The sequence below is a fragment of the Rhinopithecus bieti genome, unplaced genomic scaffold (genome assembly GCF_001698545.2).
Source record: "Rhinopithecus bieti isolate Rb0 unplaced genomic scaffold, ASM169854v2 scaffold_42745, whole genome shotgun sequence".
Classification (NCBI taxonomy): domain Eukaryota; kingdom Metazoa; phylum Chordata; class Mammalia; order Primates; family Cercopithecidae; genus Rhinopithecus; species Rhinopithecus bieti.
Genome location: NW_016819184.1, coordinates 6,853,187 through 6,874,599, shown reverse-complemented (window position 1 = coordinate 6,874,599; position 21,413 = coordinate 6,853,187). Strand labels below are relative to the sequence as shown.

Sequence of the window (21,413 nt, the reverse complement as noted above, 5' to 3'; positions counted from 1 at the left end):
GGTGAGCTGCCATCTTTGCTGTTTGGGTGACTTAGCCATTCCAGCCTTCATGCCAACCAGAGGGTAGAAGCGGTACCTAAGTGCAGCACAGCTGCTCTATGAAAATGTGGCCAGACGGCTTCTTTAAGTAGGTCTCTGATTCTGTTCTTCCGCATTGGGCAGGACCACCCAACTGGGGCCTCCAGCCACCCCTGCTGGCATTATCTGGCCTTGAACACCTGCAGGGAGACAGGAACCCCCCATATCCACCAGCACTCTGCTGCAGCTGCCACACCACAGCACTCCCCAGCACAGTGGACCCTAAACCATGAGGAGCCACAGGACAATGGCAGGGCTTGATGCAAGTCCCCCAGAGTTAGAGAACGCAGTCCAGAGTTGGAATCTGAGCTTTGGCCCCCTAAAATCTCTCAAAAAATGAAACCAGTTGACAGAATTCGTCTTATACCACAATCAAACCCTCAAGGTCATCAAATAGGATAAAACAAACAAAAAACCCAAAGGTCAGCAGCCTCAAAAATTGAAGGTAGAAGCCCACAAAGATGAGAAAGAATCAGCGCAAGAATGACAAAAACTCAAAAAGCCAGAGTGCCTTCTTTCCTCCAAAGGACTGCATCACCTCCAGCAAAGGTTCAGAACTGGACTGAGGCTGAGATGGCTGAAATGACAGAAGTAGAATTCAGAGTATGGATAGGTACAAAGTTCATTGAACTACAGGTATATGTTGTAACCCAATACAAGGAAGCTAAAAATCATAAAACATGGCAGGAACTGACAGACAAAATAGCCAATATAGACAAGAACATGACTTAGCTGATAAAGCTGAAAAATACATTACAAGAATTTCATAATGCAGTCACAAATATTAATAGTAGAATAGACCAAGCAGAGGAAAGAATCTCAGAGCTTGTAGACTAGCTTTCTGAAATAAGGCAGACAAGAATAGAGAAAAAAGAATAAAAAGGAACTGAAAAAACCTTCAAAAAATATGGGATTATGGAAAGAGACCAAATCTATGACTGATTGGTGCACCTAAAAGAGATGAGATAAAACCAACTTGGAAAACATATTTCAGGGTGGCATTCATGAGGACTTTCTTAACCTAGCTAGAGAGGCCAACATTCAAATTCAGGAAATGCAGAGAACCCCCAGTAAGATACTTCACAAGATCATCCCCAGGACATATAATCCTCAGATTCTCCAAGGTCAAGATGAAAGAAAAAATGTTAAAAGCAGAGAGAAAGGCAAGGTCACATACAAAGGGAAGCCCATCTTACTAATGCTGGACTTCTCCGCTGAAACCCTACAACCCAGAAGAGATTGGGGGCCAATATTCAAAATTCTTAAAAGAAATGCCAACCCAGAATTTCATATCTGGCCGAACTAAGTTTCATAAGTGAAGGAGATATAAGATCCTTTTCAGACAAGTAAATGCTGAGGGAATTTGTTACCACTAGACCTGCCTTACAAGAGCTCCTAAAGGAAGCACTAAATATTGAAAGGAAAGACCATTTACCAGCCACTACAAAAACACACTGAAGTACACAGACCAGTGACACTATAAAGGAACCACATGTAAAAAGTCTGCAAAATATCCAGCTAACATCATGAGGACAAGATGAAATCCACACATATCAACACTAACCTTAAATGTAAATTGACTAAGTGCCCCCAATTAAAGGACACAGAGTGGCAAGTTGGATAAAGAACCAAGACCCATTGGTATGCTGACTTCAAGATACCTATCTCACATGCGGTGACACACACAGGCTCAAAATAAAGGGATGAAGAAAAATCTACCAGGTAAATGCAAAACAGAAAAAGGCAGGGGTTTCAATCCTAGTTTCTGACAAAACAGACTTTAAACCAACAAAGATAAAAAAAAGACAAGGGCATTACATAATGTTAAAGGGTTCAGTACAACAAGATCTAACTGTCCGAAATACATATGCACCCAACACAGAAGCACCCAGTTTCATAAACCAAGTTCTTGGAGACAAAGAGACTTAGACCCCACACAGTAATAGTGGGAGACTTTAACACCTCACTGACAATATTAGATCATTGAGACAGAAAATTAACAAAGATATTCAGGACCTGAACTCAGCACTAGATCAAGTGCACCTGATGGATATCTATAGCACTCTCCATACCAAAACAATAGAATATACATTCTTCTCATTGCTGCATGGCACATACTCTAAAATTAATCACATAAACATTAGCAAAACACTCCTCAGCAAATGCAAAGAACTGAAATCATAACAGTCTCTTGGACCACAGTGCAGTCAAATGAGAAATCAGGACTAGGAAATTCACTCAAAACCATACAATTATGTGGAAATTGAATAACCTGCACTTGAATGACCTTTGGGTGAATAATGAAATTGTATTGGAATTCCTGGCCAGGGCAGTCAGGTAAAAGAAAAGGCAGGAAGAGAGGAAGTCAAATTATCCCTGTTTGCAGAGAACTTGGTCCTGTATCTAGAAAACCCCATAGTCCCAGCCCAAAAGCGTCTTAGGCTGATAAATAGCTCAAGCTCAGTCTCAGGATACAAAATCGATGTGCAAAAATAACTAGCATTTCTATACACCAACAACAGTCAAGCTGAGAGCCAAACCAGAAATGAACTCCCATTCACAACTGCCACAAAAAGAATAAAATACATAGGAATACAACCAACTAGGGAGGTAAAAGAGCTCTACAAGAACTGCAAACTGCTGCTCAAAGAAATCAGAGATGACACAAACAAATGAAAAAACATTCCATGTTTATGTATACAAAGAATCAGTGTCATGAAAATGGCCATACTGCCCAAAGCAATTTACACATTCAATGCTATTCCTATTAAATTACCATTGAGATTCTTCACAGAACTAGACAAAAACTATTTTAAAATTCATATGGAACCAAAAAGCTCCAATAGCCAATGCAATTCTAAGCAAAAAGAACAAAACTGGAGGCATCACACTACCTTACTTTAACCTATACTACAGGGCTACAGTAACCAAAACAGAATGGTTCTGGTACAAAAACAGACACGCAGACCAATGGAACAGAATAGAGATCCCAGCAATAAGACTGCACACCTACAACTATCTGATCCTCAATAAACCTGACAAAAACAAGCAATGGGAAAAGAATCCCCTATTCAATAAATGGTGCTAGGATAACTGGCTGGCCATATGCAGAAGATGAATACTGGACCCCTTTCTTATACCATATACAAAAATTAATGTGGAGTAAAGATTTAATTGTAAAACCCGAAGCTATAAAGATTCTGGAAGACAACCTAGGCAATACCATTCAGGACATAGGCACAACAAAGACTCCAGAGGCAATTGCAACAAAGACAAAAATTGACAAATGGGATCTAATTAAACTAAAAGAGCTTCTTCACGGCAAAAGAAACTATCAACAGAGTAAACAGACAACCTACAGAATGGGAGAAAACGGAAGTGCTACACACTTTTAAACCAGATCTCGTGAGAAGTCACTGTCATGAGTACGGCAAGGGGGAAGTCCACCTCCATGATCCAGTCACCTGTCATGAGGCTCCTCCTCCAACATTGAGGATTACAACTGGACATGAGATTTGGGTTGGGATACAGAGCCAAACCATATCAGACATGAACACTTTTCAAAAAAAGATATACATGCAGCCAGTAGTCACATGAAATCAAGGTCAACATCACTGATCATTAGAGAAATGCAAATCAAAACCATAGTGAAATACCATCTCACACCAGTCAGAGTGGCTACTATTAAAAAATAACATGCTTCTGAGGCTGCAGAGAGAAAGGAATGTTTATACACTGTTAATGGGAGTGTAATTAGTTCAACCATTGTGGTAGACAGTGTGACAATTCCTCAAAGACCTAAAGACAAATACCATTTGACCCAGCAATCTCATTACTGGGTATATAGCCAAAGGAATATAAATTGTTCTACTGTAGAGAAACATGCATGTATATATTTGTTGCAGCACTATTCACAATAGCAAACACATGGAATCAACTTAAAGGCCCTTTAATTATAGATTGAATAAAGAAAATGTACATATACACCATGGAATACTATGCAGCCATAAAAAAGAACAAGATTATTCTTTTTCTTGCAGGACATGGATGGAGCTGGAAGCCATTATCCTTAGCAAACTAATGCATGAATAGAAAACCAAATACTACTTGTTCTCACTTGTAAGTAGGAGCTAAGTGAGAACACATGGACACATAGAGAAGAACAACACACACTGGGGCCTATCAGAAGGTGGAAGGTGGGAGGAAGAAGAGGATCAGGAAAAATAACTACTGGGTAGTAGACTTAATACCTAGCTGATGAAATAATCTGTACAACAAACCTCCATGACACAAATTTACCTGTGTACAAACCTGCACACATACCTCTGAACTTAAAAGGTTTTTTTAAAATATAAAATGTTGGCTGGGTGCGAGTGGCTCATGCCTGTAATCCCAGCACTTTGGGAGTCTGAGGCAGGTGGATCACAAGGTCAGGAGTTCAAGACCAGCCTGGCCAATATGGGGCCAGTGAAACCCCATCTCTACTAAAAATACAAAATATATATATATATATTAGCCGGGTGTGGTGGCAGGCAGGCGCCTGTAGTCCCAGCTACTTGGGAGGCTGAGGCAGGAGAATCACTTGAACCCAGGGGCGGAGGTTGCAGTGAGCAGAGATCGTGCCACTGCCCTCCTGTCTGGGCAACAGAGTGAAACTCCTCCTCAAAAAAATAAAAAATAAAGTAAAAAGTTACCGAGTCAGTGGTTTTCTGTTATAGCAGCAGGAAATAAACTAAGACAGAAAATTGACACAAAGAACTGGGCACCATTGGTCAAGCCTGTAGTCCCAGCTACTGGGAGGCTCAGTTGGCTTGAGGCCCTGGAGTTCAAGGCTCTAGTGTGTCATGATCTTGCCTGTGAAAAACCACTGTACTTGGTAGGGAGTAGGCTGTCACTAGCCTCTTCCACAGTCACTCAGTTTCTGTTGTTTCCACTTAATTTGCCACCCAGGTTTCTTCTGACACAAAGGTTTTTTGTAAATGTCAGTCCACCAAACATACATTGAGCTCAGAGAGAACAGTGGGAGCTGCGACAGTTGCTGGCCTGCGAAAAAGACCTCTGTTAATAAGGGGTGATGGAGATGTCTTGACCCATTTAATGTTGCTATAGAAAATACCTGAGGCTGGTTAGTTTACAAAGAGGCTTATTTGGCTCATGATTCTGTGGATTGTGCAAGAAGCATGGAGCCAGCATTTGCTTCTTTTGATGGCCTCAGGCTGCTTCTACTTGTCATGGAACGTGAAGAGCCTGCATGTACAGAGATCATATGGTGAGAGAGGAAGCAAGAGGGGAGATGCCAGGCCCTTTTAACAACCAGCTCTCATAGGAACTAACAGAGCAAGAACTCACTTCTCCCTCCCCAGGGAGGGAATTACTCTATTCCTAAAGGATCTATCCTTGATGTAGTTTGAATATATGTCCCCAGTAAGTCTCATGTTGAATTGTAATCCTCAATGTTGGATGTGGGGCCTGGTGGCGGGTGTTTGGGTCATGGGTGCAGATCACTCATGGCTTGGTGCTGTCCTCATGATGAGTGAGTTCTCACAAGATCTAGTTGTGTAAGTATGTTTTACTTCCCTCTCAACTCTCTCTTACTCCTGCTTTCACCATATGACATGCTTGCTCCTGCTTGGCTGTCTGCCATAAGTAAAAACTCCCAGAAACTGAACAGATGCCAGTGCCATGCTTCCTGTACAGCCTGCAGAACTGTGAGCCAATTAAACCTCTTTTCTTTATAAATTACCCATTCTCTGGTATTTCTTTGTAGCAGTGAAAGAATGGCCTAACACAATGCCCATGACTCAAATACCTCCCACTAGGCCACATCTCCAACATTGGGTATCAAATTTCAACATGAGATTTGGAAAGAACAAATATCCAAACTATAATGGGGATGACCATTTTTACATGATGCAGAATAATTTTTCCCACATAACTATTTTCTCATACGAAACTATGCAGAACCCCACTGCGTGCAGGGACAAGGGAGTAGACTACAGAAGGCAGCCACACTGAATATGCATTGCAGAAGAATGATTTCTGGGGTATCCCAAGCTAGAGTGAGAGGAGCTTGAAATGCAGCCAAGAGTAGCGCCCCTTCCAGTAGGGTGAAGTGGGCAACCCTGGGGCTAAGAGAAGGAGGGAGTATGCAAAATTGGACCTAAGTTCACATTCCCAGTTGCTCTGGGCCCTATTGTTGGTCCCGCATCCACCCACCTAGACCCTGTATCAATCTCCAGTAGTAATGTGATGATGTCATGTTGCTAATTATTTTTGTAGAGGTGGGGGTCTTGCTTTGTTGCCCAAGCTGTTCTGGAGCTCCTGGCCACAAGTGATCCTCACCCCTCCGCCTCCCAAAGTACTGGGATTACAGACATGAGCCACCATGCCTGGCTACACCCTGCTAATTTAAGAGAACCATATATCCAGTAAATATGTAATCACACTATTGTCCTTTTCTGAGCCTCAGGTGAGATTGAGGTCTATATGGAAAGCTTTACAAATTTAAGAGCAAACTATAATTAAGGCTATATGTCAATGTCACATGCTTACATTTGAACCTATTCTTGGGAAACATGTCTTTTTAGATAGTAAACACCTAACTTTGAAGTTACAATAGTTTGTTTTGGAATTCTGAAATACAAAGCATTATGTTTTTACAAAAAACTTTAAAATGGTTTTCCAAAATAGATTATTGAAAAGATAATTGAGGTCAGATTGATTACCTGGCAAATTCTACAAAACATTTGAGGAAATTATACCCATTCTCTACAATCTCTTCCAGATAGTAGAAGCAAAAGGAATACTTTCTAACTTGTTTTATGAGGCCAGCATTACCCAGATGTCAAAAACAAAGACATTACAAGAAAAGAACACTATAGACCAATATTATCTTGGACCTATACCTATCTCTTTTGTATCTATATAGATGCCAAAATCCTTAACAAAATATTAGCAAATTGAATTTTAAAATATATAAAAATTGTACACAACAACCAAGTGGGTTTTACTCCAAGCATGCAAAACTGGTTCAATGTTTGAAAACCAGTTAATGTAATCCATCATATCAAGAGATTAAATAATTAAATCACATAATCATATCAATTGATACAAAAAAAGCATTTGACAAAATACCACAGACATTCATGATAAAAACCCTCAGCAAACTAGGGATAGAGGAGTGCTTCCTCAACCTGATAACTATCTACAAAACACCTATAGCTTACATTATATTTAATGGTGACCAACTAGAGACTTTTCCATTAAGATCAGTAACAAGGCAAGAATGTCCTCTGTCACCACTTTTTCCACATTATACTGGAAGTCCTAGCTAATAAGACAAAATAAAAGGTATACATATTGGGAAGGAAGAAATAAAACTTTGTCTGCAGATGACATGATTGTAGAAATCCAAAAGAATCTGTAACAAAAAATCTGGAACTAATACATGATTACTGCAAAGTTGCAGAATACAAGGTCAAGACGTAAAAATCAACCACTTTCTTAATTCCAGCAATGAACAAGTGAAATTTGAAATTAGAAACACAATACCATTACATGAACACCCCCAAAATGAAATACTTAAATTTAAAACTTGTTATAAAATTTTTAAAATATACATGAAACCTATATGATGAAAACTACAAAACTCTGTTGAAAGAAATAAACTAAAAGATATTTCATGTTCATGAATAGAAATAATATTGTCAAGATGTCATTCCTTCCCAACTTGATCTATAGATCCAACAGTCTCAACCCCAGCAAGCTGTTTTGTGGATATCAACAAAGTGATTCTAAAGTTTATGTGGCAAGGCAAAAGATCTAGGCTAGCCAACACAATATTAAAGGAGAAGGAGCAAAACTAGAAGACCGATAGTAGCCGACTGCAAGACTTACTATAAAGTTATAATAATAAAGATAGTGTCATATTGCAAAAAAATAGACAAATAGATCAATGAACAGAATAGAGAGCCCACATAAATACAATCAACTGATCTTTGACAAAGGAGCAAAGGCAATGCAATGGACAAAAAAATAGTCTTTTCAACAACTGGTGCTGAAACTAGATATCCACATTAAAAAAAAAAATCTACACACAGACTTTACCTCCTTCACAAGAATTAACTCAAAATGGATCATAGAACAAAATGTAAATACCAAAACTATAAGACTAGAAGATAACAGAGAATCTAGAAGACTGGGCTTGGTGATGATGTTTTTGATAAAACACCAAAGGTATGATGCATGAAAGAAGTAATTGGTAAACTGGGCTTCATTAAAATTAAAAACTTCTCTCCAAAAGACACTGTGACAAGAATGAAAAGATAAACCACAGACTGGGAGAAAATGTTTGCCACAGGGACTTTGTAAAGGACTGTTATCCAAAATATACAAAGAACGCTTAAAACTGAACAAGAAAACAACCCAATTTAAATATGGGTAAAAAGAAGCTAGGCATAATGGTGCATACCTGTAACCCCAGTTACTCAGGTGGGGGATTGCTCAAGCCCTGAAGTTTGAGACCAGCATGGGCAACAGAGTGAGACCCCATCTCAAAAATGGTAAATAAAATAGGCAAAGAGATCTGTACAGGCATCTCACCAAAGAAGATGTACAGACGGCAAATAAGCATATGAAAAGATGTTCGGCTGTGCATGGTGGCTCACGCCTGCAATCCTAGCACTTTGGAAGGCCAAGGCATGAGGTTGGTTTCAGCCCAGGAGTTTGAGACCAGCCTGGGCAACATAGGGAGGCCTCATCTCTACAAAAATAAAAATTAGCCAGGCATGGTGGTGCAGAGGTTTGTTTGAGCCCAGGAGTTCGAGACCAGCCTGGGCAACATGGGGAGACCTCATCTCTACAAAAAAATAAATAAAAATTAGCCAGACATGATGGTCATGCCTGTAGTCCCAGCTGCTCAGGGGGCTGAAGCAGGAGGATTGCTTGAGCCTGGGAGGTTGAGGCTGCAGTGAACCATGATCTGCCTCCAGCCTGGGTGACAGAGCAAGATCTGTCTCACAAAAAAAAAAAAAAAAAAAAGAAAAGAAAAAAAAAGAAAAAAGATGTTTAACATCATATGTCGGTAAGGAAATGCAAACTAAAAGAACAATGAGATACCACTACACACTTACTAGAATGACGAAAATCCAAAACACTGACACCACCAAATACGAGGGAGGATGTAGAGCAGTAAGAAGTCTCATTCATTGCTGATTGGAATGCAAAATGGTACGGCCACTTTGGAAGACAGTTTGGCAGTTTCTTAGAAAACTAAACACTCCTACTGTATGATATAGCAATCACACTCCTTGGTATGATATTTGCCCAAATGAGTTGAAAACTTACGTCCACACAAAAACCTGCACATGAATGTTTATAGCAGCTTTATTCATAATTGCCAAATCTTGGAAGCAACCAAGATTTCCTTCAGTAGGCGAGTGGAAAACTAAACTCTGGTACCTCCAGACACTGGAATACTATTTATGGCTAAAAAGAAATGCACTGTCAAGCCATAAAAAGACAGAGGAGCCTTAAATGCATATTACTAAGTGAAAGAAGCAAATTAAAAAGACTGTGTGATTACAATTATATAATTGTATATTATTCCAGACAAGGCAAAACTACAGAGACACACACAAAAAATCAATGGTGTCAGGTTAGAGGAGAGGGAGAATGAACAGGTGGAGCACAGAGGATGTTTAGGGCTGTGAAACTATTCCGTAATGATGGATACGTGTCATTATACATAGCCAAAACCTACAGAATGTACACCAAGAGTAAACCCCAATACCAATAGTAAACTACTGTATACCAATAGTAAACTATGGCCTTTAGGTGATAATGATGTGTCAATGTAGGTGCATTGATTATTGATTGTAACAAATGTATCACTCTGGTGAAGGATGTTGATAGTGGGGGAGGTTATGAATGAGGAGGGGAAGGAGTATATGAGAACTATACTTTCTGCTCAGTTTCGCTGTGAACCTAAAACTGCTCTAAAAAATTAAGCCTATTTAAAAAAAAAAAAACATAACCAAAACAAAAATAACTATGATAAAAAGAAAAAACAAAAAAACACGGTTGCCTGCAGGGGTCAAATGGGTGTGGATGTGGAGGATGGGAGATAAAAGACAGTGGAGCCAGGCTCAGTGGCACATGCCTATAGTCCCAGCTACTCAGGAGGCTGAGGTAGGAGGATTGCTTGAGCCTAGAAATTCAAGGTTACAGTGAGCTATAGTTCTAGTGCAGCTTGGGTGACAAAGCAAAACCCTGTCTCTTAAAAAAGTAGGGGAGGGGCAAATTAAGGAGAGGGACCTTATACTGGACCAATAATGATAAAATGTCATGAAATGAAGAGTTTAACTCATTGCTCTTTCAATCCAAAAGGAAAAAGATTATTTGTATGTGCTTTATAATCACAAATTATATCAGCTTTAGCAGGTTATGGAGGTTACTGGTCATATTTTGACCCAGTATACACTGATTCTGTCCTCACCTCTTCACATTTTGAACATACCCTTTACAGATAAGAAGGAATTATCCCCTAAAATATAAGGTTAAAACTAGAATCTGGGCCGGGCGCGGTGGCTCACGCCTGTAATACCAGAACTTTGGGAAGCCGAGGCCGGTGGATCATTTAAGGTCAGGAGTTCGAGACCAGCCTGGCCAACATGATGAAACCCTCTTCTTACTGAAAATACAAAAGTTAGTTGGGCTGTAGTGGCGTGCGCCTGTAATCCCAGCTACTCGGGAGGCTGAGGCAGGAGAATCCCTCAAGCCTAAGAGGCAGAGGTTGCCGTGAGCTGAGATGGGGCCACTGCACTCCAGTCTGGGCGAGAGAGTGAGACCCTGTCTCAAAAAACAAAAAACTATTATCTGAATTCAATTTTTCTACAACACACCCCCAAACAAAAAAACTTGTTTTATACTTCTCCATAGCTTAGTATTACTTTTTAACACAAACACCTATTGTTCTCTGCCTGCATGCACTGGAATTGAGGTCTATGGATGCCTTTCCTGACCATATTTCTTCACGCTTGCTGCCCACTAGTGGCGTGAGGGCACAATAACGAATGTTTACTTTGCCCTTGGACTGTTCACATCTGGGAACCGCAAAGGAGTGCGGTGGTCGGACTGTCAGCCTCGCCTCCTATTGTTTGATTTCCAGCAACTTATTTTCTAAAGATTGCTGGAGGTTCAACGTCTCTTCTGGGATTTTCCTGAGCAGAAAGACCTCATCCTAATAAAACTGAGGCGCCAATCCTGCTGGCTGGCAACTTTAGACAGGGAGGGTGATTCTATCTGAAGATTAATCCTAACTCTGGAACTCCTTGGGAATGTCCAGGAGCTAGGAACGCAGTGTCCTCGGGAGCAGCAGGGCGCCAGTGGAGCAGGTGCCTCTGGGGCCGCACGGAAACCCAGCCATGCCAGTTCCTCTACTGCGCCGGCAGGCGGCGGAGAGGCTGCGCATGCGCGCTGGGCAGACGGTGGCCCGGAGACGACTCTCCCAGCCTCCTCCGGTCTCCCTGGGCAGCATGAAGACCGCCGAGAACACCAGAGGAACCTGCAGCGACGGGCCGCGGAAACGAGTCCTCTGCGTCCTCTGCGGCCTCCCCGCGGCAGGAAAATCGACTTTCGCACGCGCCCTCGCCCACCGGCTGCGGCAGGAACAGGGTTGGGCCGTTGGTGTCGTCGCGTATGATGATGTCATGCCCGACGCGTTTCTGGCCGGGGCAAGAGCGCGACCGGCGGTCAGCACGGACGGGCGGGGCCTGGGCCTCGGCGCGGGACGGGGCGGGGCGGGGCCGGACCACTCGAGTCCACTCGAGTCCACTCGGTGCTGGGTGATTTGCCATGAGCGCCAACTGCACGCTAGACCGTGCTTGGTGTGGGAGGTGAAGTTCGAGAAAAGTGGAGCTGGGTTAACATAGTTACTGCAGAGGGTGAATGAGTTGGCTGTAGAAATGTGTCATAAAGTAGTTACAAAGCCAACGGTTAGAGCGATGCATTTTAGAGGCTTATCTGTAGTTTTGATGCATGTATATATTGTATATTCTATACAGTTGAGTCTTAAGACAGGGTCAGGTTCTCGAGTCAGCGTGCAAGGTGGACAGCCCCTGTAGTCAGATGCACTCTTGAAACTTCCTTAGGAAGTTTCTCCTTAGGAGAGGGAAAGAAGCTCTAAACGTCTAGCTACGAGTGGGCTCAGGTTTTGTAATTTGAGGAATCCTCTTTAAGAAAAAGAATACAAATTATAAGTAACAGAATTGCTAGGGTCCCTCAGAACGATAGAAAGAGGCTGTACAAATGCATTATCAGACCTATGAAGCTTAATCTTTGTTCATCTCAAAGTCAATCTGCCTCTGCCAGCTTTGGGAAAGATGGCTGTTTCTTAGTTGACCACCAGAGGAAGTAATGGGTTTGTATTTACGGAACAAGTTGTATATTCCAAGTACATCTCTTTAAGCCCTCCTCGTCTCACAGCACAGTGAGATACATCCTCTTGGAGAAGCATGTGGAAACTGAGACCAGTGGGGGAAGAGTAGATTACATTCGTTTCTCTCATCTCATGCTCACTCTTGAGTAAATACTCTGAAATATTCTGAAATTTTAGCATCATTATTTTGTTGTTTAATGCCTAATGTAGATGAATTTATAGAAATCAAATGCAAATGTTATGTGACTCCACTCTTGAAGTATATATAAATACAGTACATTTGGTGCATGGGCTCTCCAGCAAAGTGTATCTACTTTCTCATTCTTGGTTAATTGCGAAGTAAGTACAGTGTCGGGATAGCACAGGATTGACTTGGATGATAGTATTTTCACCACTTGGGAGACAGCTGAAAGTTGTCGATAGGGATTGTTGTATTTGCTGGCTTTCCCTTCACTTGTGTTATGTTGTTTTTTCCACGCTTTTCCTATGGACAAAAACTGGGACTCATCTGCTCACCTCTTAGGAAGTGATATGTGTTTCCAATTTAGTGGGTTTAGCTGATGTGTTTGTTGTATGTAGTGTAATCTCAGTGGTGGTAAGGCATGGGCAGGCAAGTGAGAGTTCTCACTCTCCTGTCCTCCCGTTTTCCCTCCAGCTTAGATTTCTTAACTATGTCAGGATTCTCCACAGCCCTTGACCAGCACAAGATTACTTGTATTCTCAAGCTGTTTATTCCCCTCAGTCTGTTTCCTCCATCTTTCCCCATCCCATATCAACTTGTTAGCCTGAGGTCTTTTCTTCTTGACCCAAGGACTTTTCACCTGATCTTTTTGCTGTCTACTACCTTTCTCATTTCAAGGGAAAACCTGCATTATTATATCTGAGCCAGGCTATTTTGGTAGGATGCCGATTTTGACTCCACCTTTCTCTTGGATGATAAGTAAATTATTTATTCACTCATTCAGTCAGTCATCCATTTAATATACATTTCTGGAGCACCTATTAGGTGCCAGACCCTCTGCTGGAGGCTGAGTATACAATGGACAGTGATCTGGCAGAGAGAGAAGCATAAACAAATGCTTAAACTGTGTAAGCACTGCCAGAGTGGAGATATATGTATAGAATGGGGAGTCATGATGGGCAAGGGAGAGGCTGAGCTGCCTTCTGCATGGTTGAGTCTGAGAAAACTTTACACAGCACTAGTATCATTAGTTTTCCAGGCAGTAGGAATGGTCATGAGAAAGTCATAAGAAACCAGGCGTGTTAGAGAAAGACAAATGGTTCCATATTGTGAGGTGAAATTTTCATATGGGGCAGGGTGGCAGTGAGGCCAGATGACCAACCACCCTAGTGGCCTAATATGAATTGCAATTCTTTGGTCTCTTGTAGCCATCCCAATGGAAATTGCTTCGACAGGAACTGTTGAAGTACCTGGAATACTTCTTAATGGCTGTCATTAATGGGTGTCAGATGTCTGTCCCACCCAGCAGGACTGAAGCCATGTGGGAAGATTTTATAACCTGCCTAAAGGATCAAGATCTGATATTTTCTGCAGCATATGAGGCCCAGTCTTGCTACCTCTTAACAAAAACTGCTGTTTCTAGACCTTTGTTTTTGGTTTTGGATGACAATTTTTATTATCAGAGTATGAGATATGAAGTCTACCAGCTGGCTCGGAAATGTAATTAAAACTTTTTTTTTCTTACACATGGAGATTCTTATTCACATATCAAAAACACTATTGTCTTCAATGAGAATTTAACTTGATTAGGAGGTTATGTAGATTGACTTAATTTTAAAAGCTAGATGTTCAGTATTGCAAATGGAGTTTTTCCTACTATCATTGTCGTAATTTGTCTAATATATGTTTATTTCATATTGTGGAAAAGTAGTATACCAGTAATTCTGTCATTTTAAACTGTTTTCAGATTCACTGGGCTTTTGCCAGCTGTTTTTAGACTGTCCTCTTGAGACCTGTTTACAGAGGAATGGCCAGAGGCCACGGGCACTGCCTCCTGAGACCATCCACCTGATGGGAAGAAAGCTAGAAAAGCCCAACCCTGAGAAAAATGCTTGGGAACACAACAGCCTCACAATTCCGAGTCCATCATGTGCTTCGGAGGCCAGGTATTCCACTCAAAGTCCTCCCTCCCTGGATGCTCCCCTGTGCCAGGTTCATGGTCAGGCTTGGTTAGTCCTCACACAGGCATTGGAGAGACATTATTTCCCCCTTTGTGCGGAAGCCAAAAGTGTAATGGGAAAATTTAGTTTGTCCAGAATCACTGAGCTTGTAAATGACAGCTGAGATTTGAACCCAAGTTTATTTGCAAATGTCTGCTCGTAACTGTTAGGATTACACTGTCTTTCAGTAGTTGGAGCAGGAAATTCAGAGAACACATCTGATTCTCTTGCTAAAATACATAATCTAAATAGGTCGCCGGGTAGTTTTCTTATAGAAAGAAATCTGTGAAAGAGTGCAACTGGTATTGGGTCCTGTTTGCCTTAGAGCTCACCATCGTTACATTGCTTTTGTATGTGAGGCTTATAGGCTGTGCTGTCTAATGCATTTCATTCATTACGTATGTCGTGAAAGTTCTTGAGCAGCATATTTCTAGCAGAAACTTTGCTGGCGATGGAAATGTTCTATATTTGCACTAATATGGTAGCTGCTAGCCACATTTGACTGTTGAGCCCTTAAAAGTAGCTAGTGTCACTGATGACCTGAATTTTGTAGTTTAACTTATTAATTTAAACTTAAATAGCCTCATGTGGCCAGTGGCTATTGTATTGGACTGTGCAGTTCTAGAGGTATATTGCTCACATTCCCTTAGTTCCTACATATTGTCCACGAGGGATTGGTATCAGCTCACTGCAGCCTTGACCTCCTGGGCTCAAGCACTTCTCCTGTCTCAGTCTCCTAAGTAACTGGAACTACAGGCCCACACTGCCAAGCCCAGCTAATTTTTTAATTTATTGTAGTAACGGGGTCTCACTATGTTGCCCAGGCTGGTCTGAAACTCATGGCCTCAAGCAGTTCTTCCGACTTGGCCTCCCAAATTGCTGGGATTACAAGCATGAGCTACCACCCCTGGCTAATATTTTCTTAAATTTTGGGTTATATTGGGAACAGTGTCTATAATTCCTTTTGCAATTCTTTTTAGGAATCTTCTCTTAAGGTTATAGTTCCCTTAAAAATATATTTGCTATGCTCTACCTCTTTTAAGACTATAAACAAGTGGCTCACACCTGTGATCCCAGCACTTGGCAGGCCAAGAAGGGAGGATCACTTGAACCCAAGAGTTTGAGGTTGCAGTGAGCTATGATAACACCACTGCATTCCAGCCTGGGTGACAGTGAAACCCTGTCTCTAAACAAACAGACTAAATAGAACAAAAGGGCATGGATATGAAAATTAGCTAGTGATCACTGGCTAAATAGACACTAAAACTCAAATTCTCTCCTAGTTCTGAACACTTTATATATATGGTCTCATTCAGTCCTCACAACCAGCTGTTTTTAGATTGTCCTCTTGAGACCTGTGTACAGAGGAATGGCCAGAGGCCACGGGCACTGCCTCCTGAGACCATCCACCTGATGGGAAGAAAGGGTAGTTTTCTACCCTTTAAGGGTAGAAACTATCATCCCCATATTATAGACGGGATAACTGGGGCCCAGGTAAGTAAAGTAATATACCCAGGTAGGAAGTGGCAGAGCCAAGATTTGGACCCAGTGGGATCTCACTCACTCCAGAACCTGGGCTCTTTTCAGTGTGAGGAAGATCATCTTGAGGCTGAGCTTTAACTTGATGAGCTCACTCGCTTAAAACTCTTTAGTGCCACTCCCATAATCTGAGTAAAATTTAAACTCCTTACCCTAACTTATATGTTCTAACCCAGATGAATTCTCCTACTTCATATTCTGCCACTCTCCCTCCTTCCTTCTTTTCAGCCTTTCTCTACTGCATGAACACAAGGAGCTGGTTCTTGCCCTTGGGCCCTTGTATTTGCTGCCCCCCTGCCCTTCCCACATATTGATACTTGGCTGCCTTCACTGACCATCCTAACTAAAGCAAAGGACATTAGTTGGGCTGCCCTGTCACTCTTATCATTGTCACTTTGTTCATTGTCTTTGCTCACTTATCTACTTACCACCATCTGAAATTATTTTTTGCTTTATATCTCTATTACATTATCAGCCTTGGCAAAGGCAAGGATCTTGCTACGCCCCCAGCTCAGCACGTGGTTGTACAGTATTTTTCATATAAGACATTCAATAAATATTTGTTAAATCAGTGAATGAATTCTACCTGAAACCTTCATGGACTTTGCTCAGTGAGAAACTTTGTTCATCCATATCCAGTAAATAAGCGGGAGCCAGAAAGTAAAGACCAAGCATCTTTCCGTAGGGAATAAAATTGATCTCTTGTGGCCCCCAGTTCAGCCTTAAGAGAGGAAGGGAGAATGACTTTTCAAAGCTTATTGACATGAGTCTTAGGAAATTGGTATTTTTTAATGAGGGGTCCTTAGCTTATCATTTGTTTTGAGCTACTGCATTTGGATTTTCTACATAGAAGCTAGCTTCTAAATCATTTAGTTTTTTTCCTTTTGTTAAGGATCTTGGGTTATAGCAGTTTCATTCCTCTAGAATTCAGTTTAATATTCATAAATACAAGTTCTTTGAAAGTCAGATGTTGGATATATGGATCTACTGTATTTTATCCCATTTTCTCTGTAGCCTGGAGGTGACTGATTTATTGCTCACTGCTTTGGAAAATCCAGTAAAATATGCTGAGGACGATATGGAACAAAAGGTAAACTTCCAGTGTAGATTTAATGTAAATGAGAAGGAACAGCTTTTTGTAGGAAGATCTTTTGAGCTGAATATAAAATGTGAGCGAAATGAGAGATGCGTTGTCACTGGCTTGGCCTCTCACCAGCACTCACTGTTGGCAGCTCATGCCGGCTGGCCAAAGCCGATTGAAAACTTTCAAAAGTGTTGGAGCCTGTTGATGTTTTGTTGGTAGGAATGTTTACACCACAGAAATTGGCAAACACTACAGATAGGTCTGGGGTTTTTTTCTGGGACAGTCAGTTATTAGACATTCACCAGCATATCACTGCCCTAGCTGGAACCCAGTTAACCACTGGATCTGATTTGGTTGGACTCTTGTAGGGAAGAATAACAGAAAAGCCAGTTAAACTTTTCTTTTAGTCCCTTCAAATACATGTGACCCATGCTTTAGCCATTTATTTTATAAAACTATGTGACTTCTAATAACAATGTCTGTATTACATAGGAGACAGATAGAATTATTTGTTCAACTAACGTTCTTCATAAAGCTGATCAGACACTCCGAAGGATTGTATCTCAGACAATGAAGGGAGCAAAAGGTATGATGTGTCAGTTATGTGTTGAGTTGGTGTGATTGTGACTTTCTACTGCTACTTGTATTCCTGATACTCAGTTTATTAGTTTTCAGTCATAAATATTCACATCATGTTTTCAATTTAATTATGCAATTCGACTAAATATAACTAAAACTTCTGACTCTGGAACTGAGTGTTCATCCATCCAACAAATTTTTACTGAGTTGCCTTATTGTCCTAGGCCTTACTGTAGATGCTGGGCAATCGGCAGGGAGCAGAACATTCTAATGAGGAGACAGACAAAACATAATTACATGAGTGTACGCCCATGCTCTGAAGAAAATGTAGGGTAAGGCAGTGTAGTGATGGGAGGATTTATTTTTAACAGGGTAATCAGGAAGGCTTCTCAGAGATGACATTTAAGCAAAGATGGGAAAGAGCGAACCATGCAGATATCTGGAGGATCATTCTAGGCAATGAACACATCAAGTGCAGAAGCCCAGAGGTTGGTTGGAGTGTTGTGGAATAGAGAAGAGGCCATTGAGCATGGGGTGAGGTAAGAAAGTGGGAGAGGTAGTCAGAGGCCGGGTGTAAGATCAGCATGGAATTTGAATAAAGTCAATGTATTATAAACCAGAATTTATATAATAGATGAAATATGTGGTAACTAGAGTTTTACACAATTCCATTAGGTCTTGAATACTGTATGGCTATATTTAAAATTGTATCTTTAAAACCAGCAACGAACATTTTTTGAGCACCTTTCTGTATGTTAAGTGCTTTACAAATACTGTTTCTAATCTTCACAGTCCTATAAGGTAGGTATAATTTTACAAATGGGGAAATGGAGGTTCATAGAGGAACAAGTAACTTGTCCAAGGCTGAACAGCTACTAAATATTTGGGTAACCTGGGGTCCAGAATTACATCCAGTTCCAGTCTGTGCTTCCCATTCTGCTCCCCTGCATCACCATCATTTATTACCTTTACAAAAGCTTAGAACATTGGAAAAGGAAACCAGCCATACTGTTTTCGAATTTGTATAAAACTATGATCTATAAGTTGATTTTATATTGTAACCCAGGATATAACCCAGTACACGAACCTCATGTGTGGAAACAAGTTTCACAAAACACATTCACGTGTTTAATGAACTCTGTGTTCTACTTGATTTCATTTTAGAAAAATACCGATTGCCACTTACTAATGGGTTACAATGCAAAGTTTGAGAAACAGGACCAGAAAAGAAATGGCATCATAATTAAAACAAAAAAAGTTCCAGGACTTCTCACTCAACCATTTGCTTTTCTTCTTTTCTGTCTATAAAATGAAGCAAGGTCCTGGGGGGTTGTGGGAGGTACGGTTATGCCCAAATCACTCATATCACACCCATTTAAAAACGTACAGATATAGAGCCATATGTGTGTGTGTGTGTGTGTGTTTTTTTTTTTTTTTTTTGGTGAGGGAAGGTAGTAGTTTTAATCTGTGCTTAGTTAAAATTCAGTTCCTCTACCATCAGGAAAGTGAAAAGACAAGCCATAGATGGGAAAAAGTATTTGCAGATAATATATCTCATAAGGGATTTGTATCCAAAATATATAAAGAACTCTTACCACTCAATAATAAACACAACCCAATTTTTAAAAGGGCAAAGGATCTGAGTCGACATTTTTCCAAGGAAGATATACAAATGGCCAATAACCACAGGAAAACATGCTCAACATGATGAGTCACTGGGGAAATACAAATCAAAACCCTAAGATAGCACTTCACACCCACTAGGAGGTCTAGAATTAAAACACCCAAGTGTTGTTGAGAATGTGTAGAAATATGTTAGGAATGTCAGACGGTACAGCCGCTTTGGAAAACAGCTAGCAGTCCCTCAAACATTCCGTTAGCGCGCAAGCCAGCAATTCCATTCTCAGGTGTATACCCAAGAGAGATGAAAACATGTTCACATAAAAACTTGTACACATATGTTTATGGCAACATTATTCATAATAGCCAAAATATGAAAATAACCCACGTGTCAGCTGACAAACAGAATTTGGTGTACCCATACCAAAATATTATTCAGCCGTAAAAAGGAATGAAATACTGATATATGCTATACAATGTGGAATAACCTTGAAAACATGATGCAAAGTGCAAGAAGTCAGTCCCAAAGACCAAGTATATGTCTATTTCCAGTCATATGAAATGTCCTGAGCAGGGAAATCCTGAGATAGACAGTGGTTGTGTGGCTCCTTAGAGACTGGGGGATGGGCAGAAGGGAAGGTGGTAAGGAGTATGATCGCTAAAGGATATGGGGTTTTGTTCTGCTTTGTTTTTGAGATGGAGTCTTGCTCTGTTGTACAATGGCATGATCTCGGCTCACTGCAACCTCCACCTCCTGGGTTCAAGTAGTCTCCTGCCTCAGCCTCCCGAGTAGCTGGGATTACAGGCATGTGCCACCATGACCCGCTGATTTTTGTATTTTTAATAGAGGAGGGGATTTGCCATGTTGGCCAGTCTGGTCTCGAATGCCTGACCTCAGGTGATCTGCCTGCCTTGGCCTCCCACAGTGCTGGGATTACAGGCTTGAGCCACCAGGATATGGGTTTTTGAGATGATGAAAATGTTCTAAAGTTAACTGGTGATGGTTGCACATATCTGCAAATATACAAAAAAACCACCGTATTACACAGATTAAATGGGTAAACTGTATGTGAATTATGTCCAATAAAGCTAACAAAAAAATAAAGTTCAGCTTCTCAGTAACACTACCCACGTGTGGCTAGTGGCTGCTGTATTGAATAAAGCAGATATAGAACAGGCCCATCATTGCAGAAAGTTATATTGGACAACTACTGTTCTAGATATTATTTATCAGGTTCAAAACTAAATTGTCATCTATTTCTGCTGTTTTGCCTTTATGCTTAATTTAGTAAGGTAGTAAGTCAGCTGTCTTGATTTTCTTGGCAACAACAACAAAAGTCCCTTTCAAGTTAAGTTAGTCTTTTCTGCTCACATGTTTCCTAACAAGTTATTTAAATTCTTTGACTTGTTTCAGATGATTTTTGAATATCACATTGTGACCTTTTTTCTATATATTACACCAACTCAATTGCAGTTATTTGTAGAATCTAACTGGTTTGTTTAAAGTAATCAAATTAATTTCCTAATGTCATCAGACACCCCGGATTACTTTAATTTACAAGTAATTTGAGAATATCTTTTTATTTTAGATGAACAAGTGCTTCCTCACAACTTGAAGCTTCTAGCAGAAGAACTTAACAAGCTCAAAGCAGAGTTTTTGGAAGACCTAAAACAAGGCAACAAAAAATACCTGTGCTTTCAGCAAACCATTGACATATCAGATGTCATTTCTTTTTTTCATTATGAGAAAGATAATATTGTACAGAAGTATTTTTCAAAGCAGCATTAAAATTTCTGAATTGCCAATCAGATGTCTCATTTTGGTAAGCTTTTGCAAATTTGTTGAAACAACAGTGTTGTATTACGATGTTTTCTAGTCTAGAATGCCAAAGTGAG

At 40.7% G+C, this 21,413-nt stretch overlaps 1 protein-coding gene across 2 annotated transcripts; it reads left to right on the top strand.

Moving 5' to 3' along the window:
* Window positions 1-11,183: 11,183 nt before the first annotated feature.
* On the top strand, window positions 11,184-21,323 carry PSTK (phosphoseryl-tRNA kinase). 2 transcript variants are annotated; one of them, XR_001882662.1, is made up of 7 exons: window positions 11,185-11,828; window positions 13,904-14,195; window positions 14,443-14,641; window positions 17,249-17,324; window positions 17,811-17,904; window positions 18,269-18,436; window positions 21,107-21,323. XR_001882662.1 is itself a non-coding variant. In XM_017858664.1 (6 exons), exons 1-6 carry the CDS (start codon window positions 11,502-11,504, stop codon window positions 21,304-21,306), a joined length of 1,188 nt encoding a protein of 395 aa, XP_017714153.1. In that variant the 5' UTR covers window positions 11,184-11,501; the 3' UTR covers window positions 21,307-21,323. The 2 variants fall into 2 exon arrangements, 1 of the variants encoding a protein (XP_017714153.1); XM_017858664.1 differs by lacking the exon at window positions 18,269-18,436 and having other exon boundaries at window positions 11,184-11,828.
* The last annotated feature ends 90 nt before the right edge of the window (window positions 21,324-21,413 follow it).

Excerpts from the sequence above, each read along its gene's own strand:
- PSTK (XM_017858664.1), top strand. The coding sequence starts at position 11,502 with ATGCCAGTTCCTCTACTGCGCCGGCAGGCGGCGGAGAGGCTGCGCATG. Across the intron at positions 11,829-13,903 it reads GGGCAAGAGCGCGACCGGCG|CCATCCCAATGGAAATTGCT; the intron begins GTCAGCACGGAC and ends GGTCTCTTGTAG. Across the intron at positions 14,642-17,248 it reads TCATGTGCTTCGGAGGCCAG|CCTGGAGGTGACTGATTTAT; the intron begins GTATTCCACTCA and ends TTTTCTCTGTAG.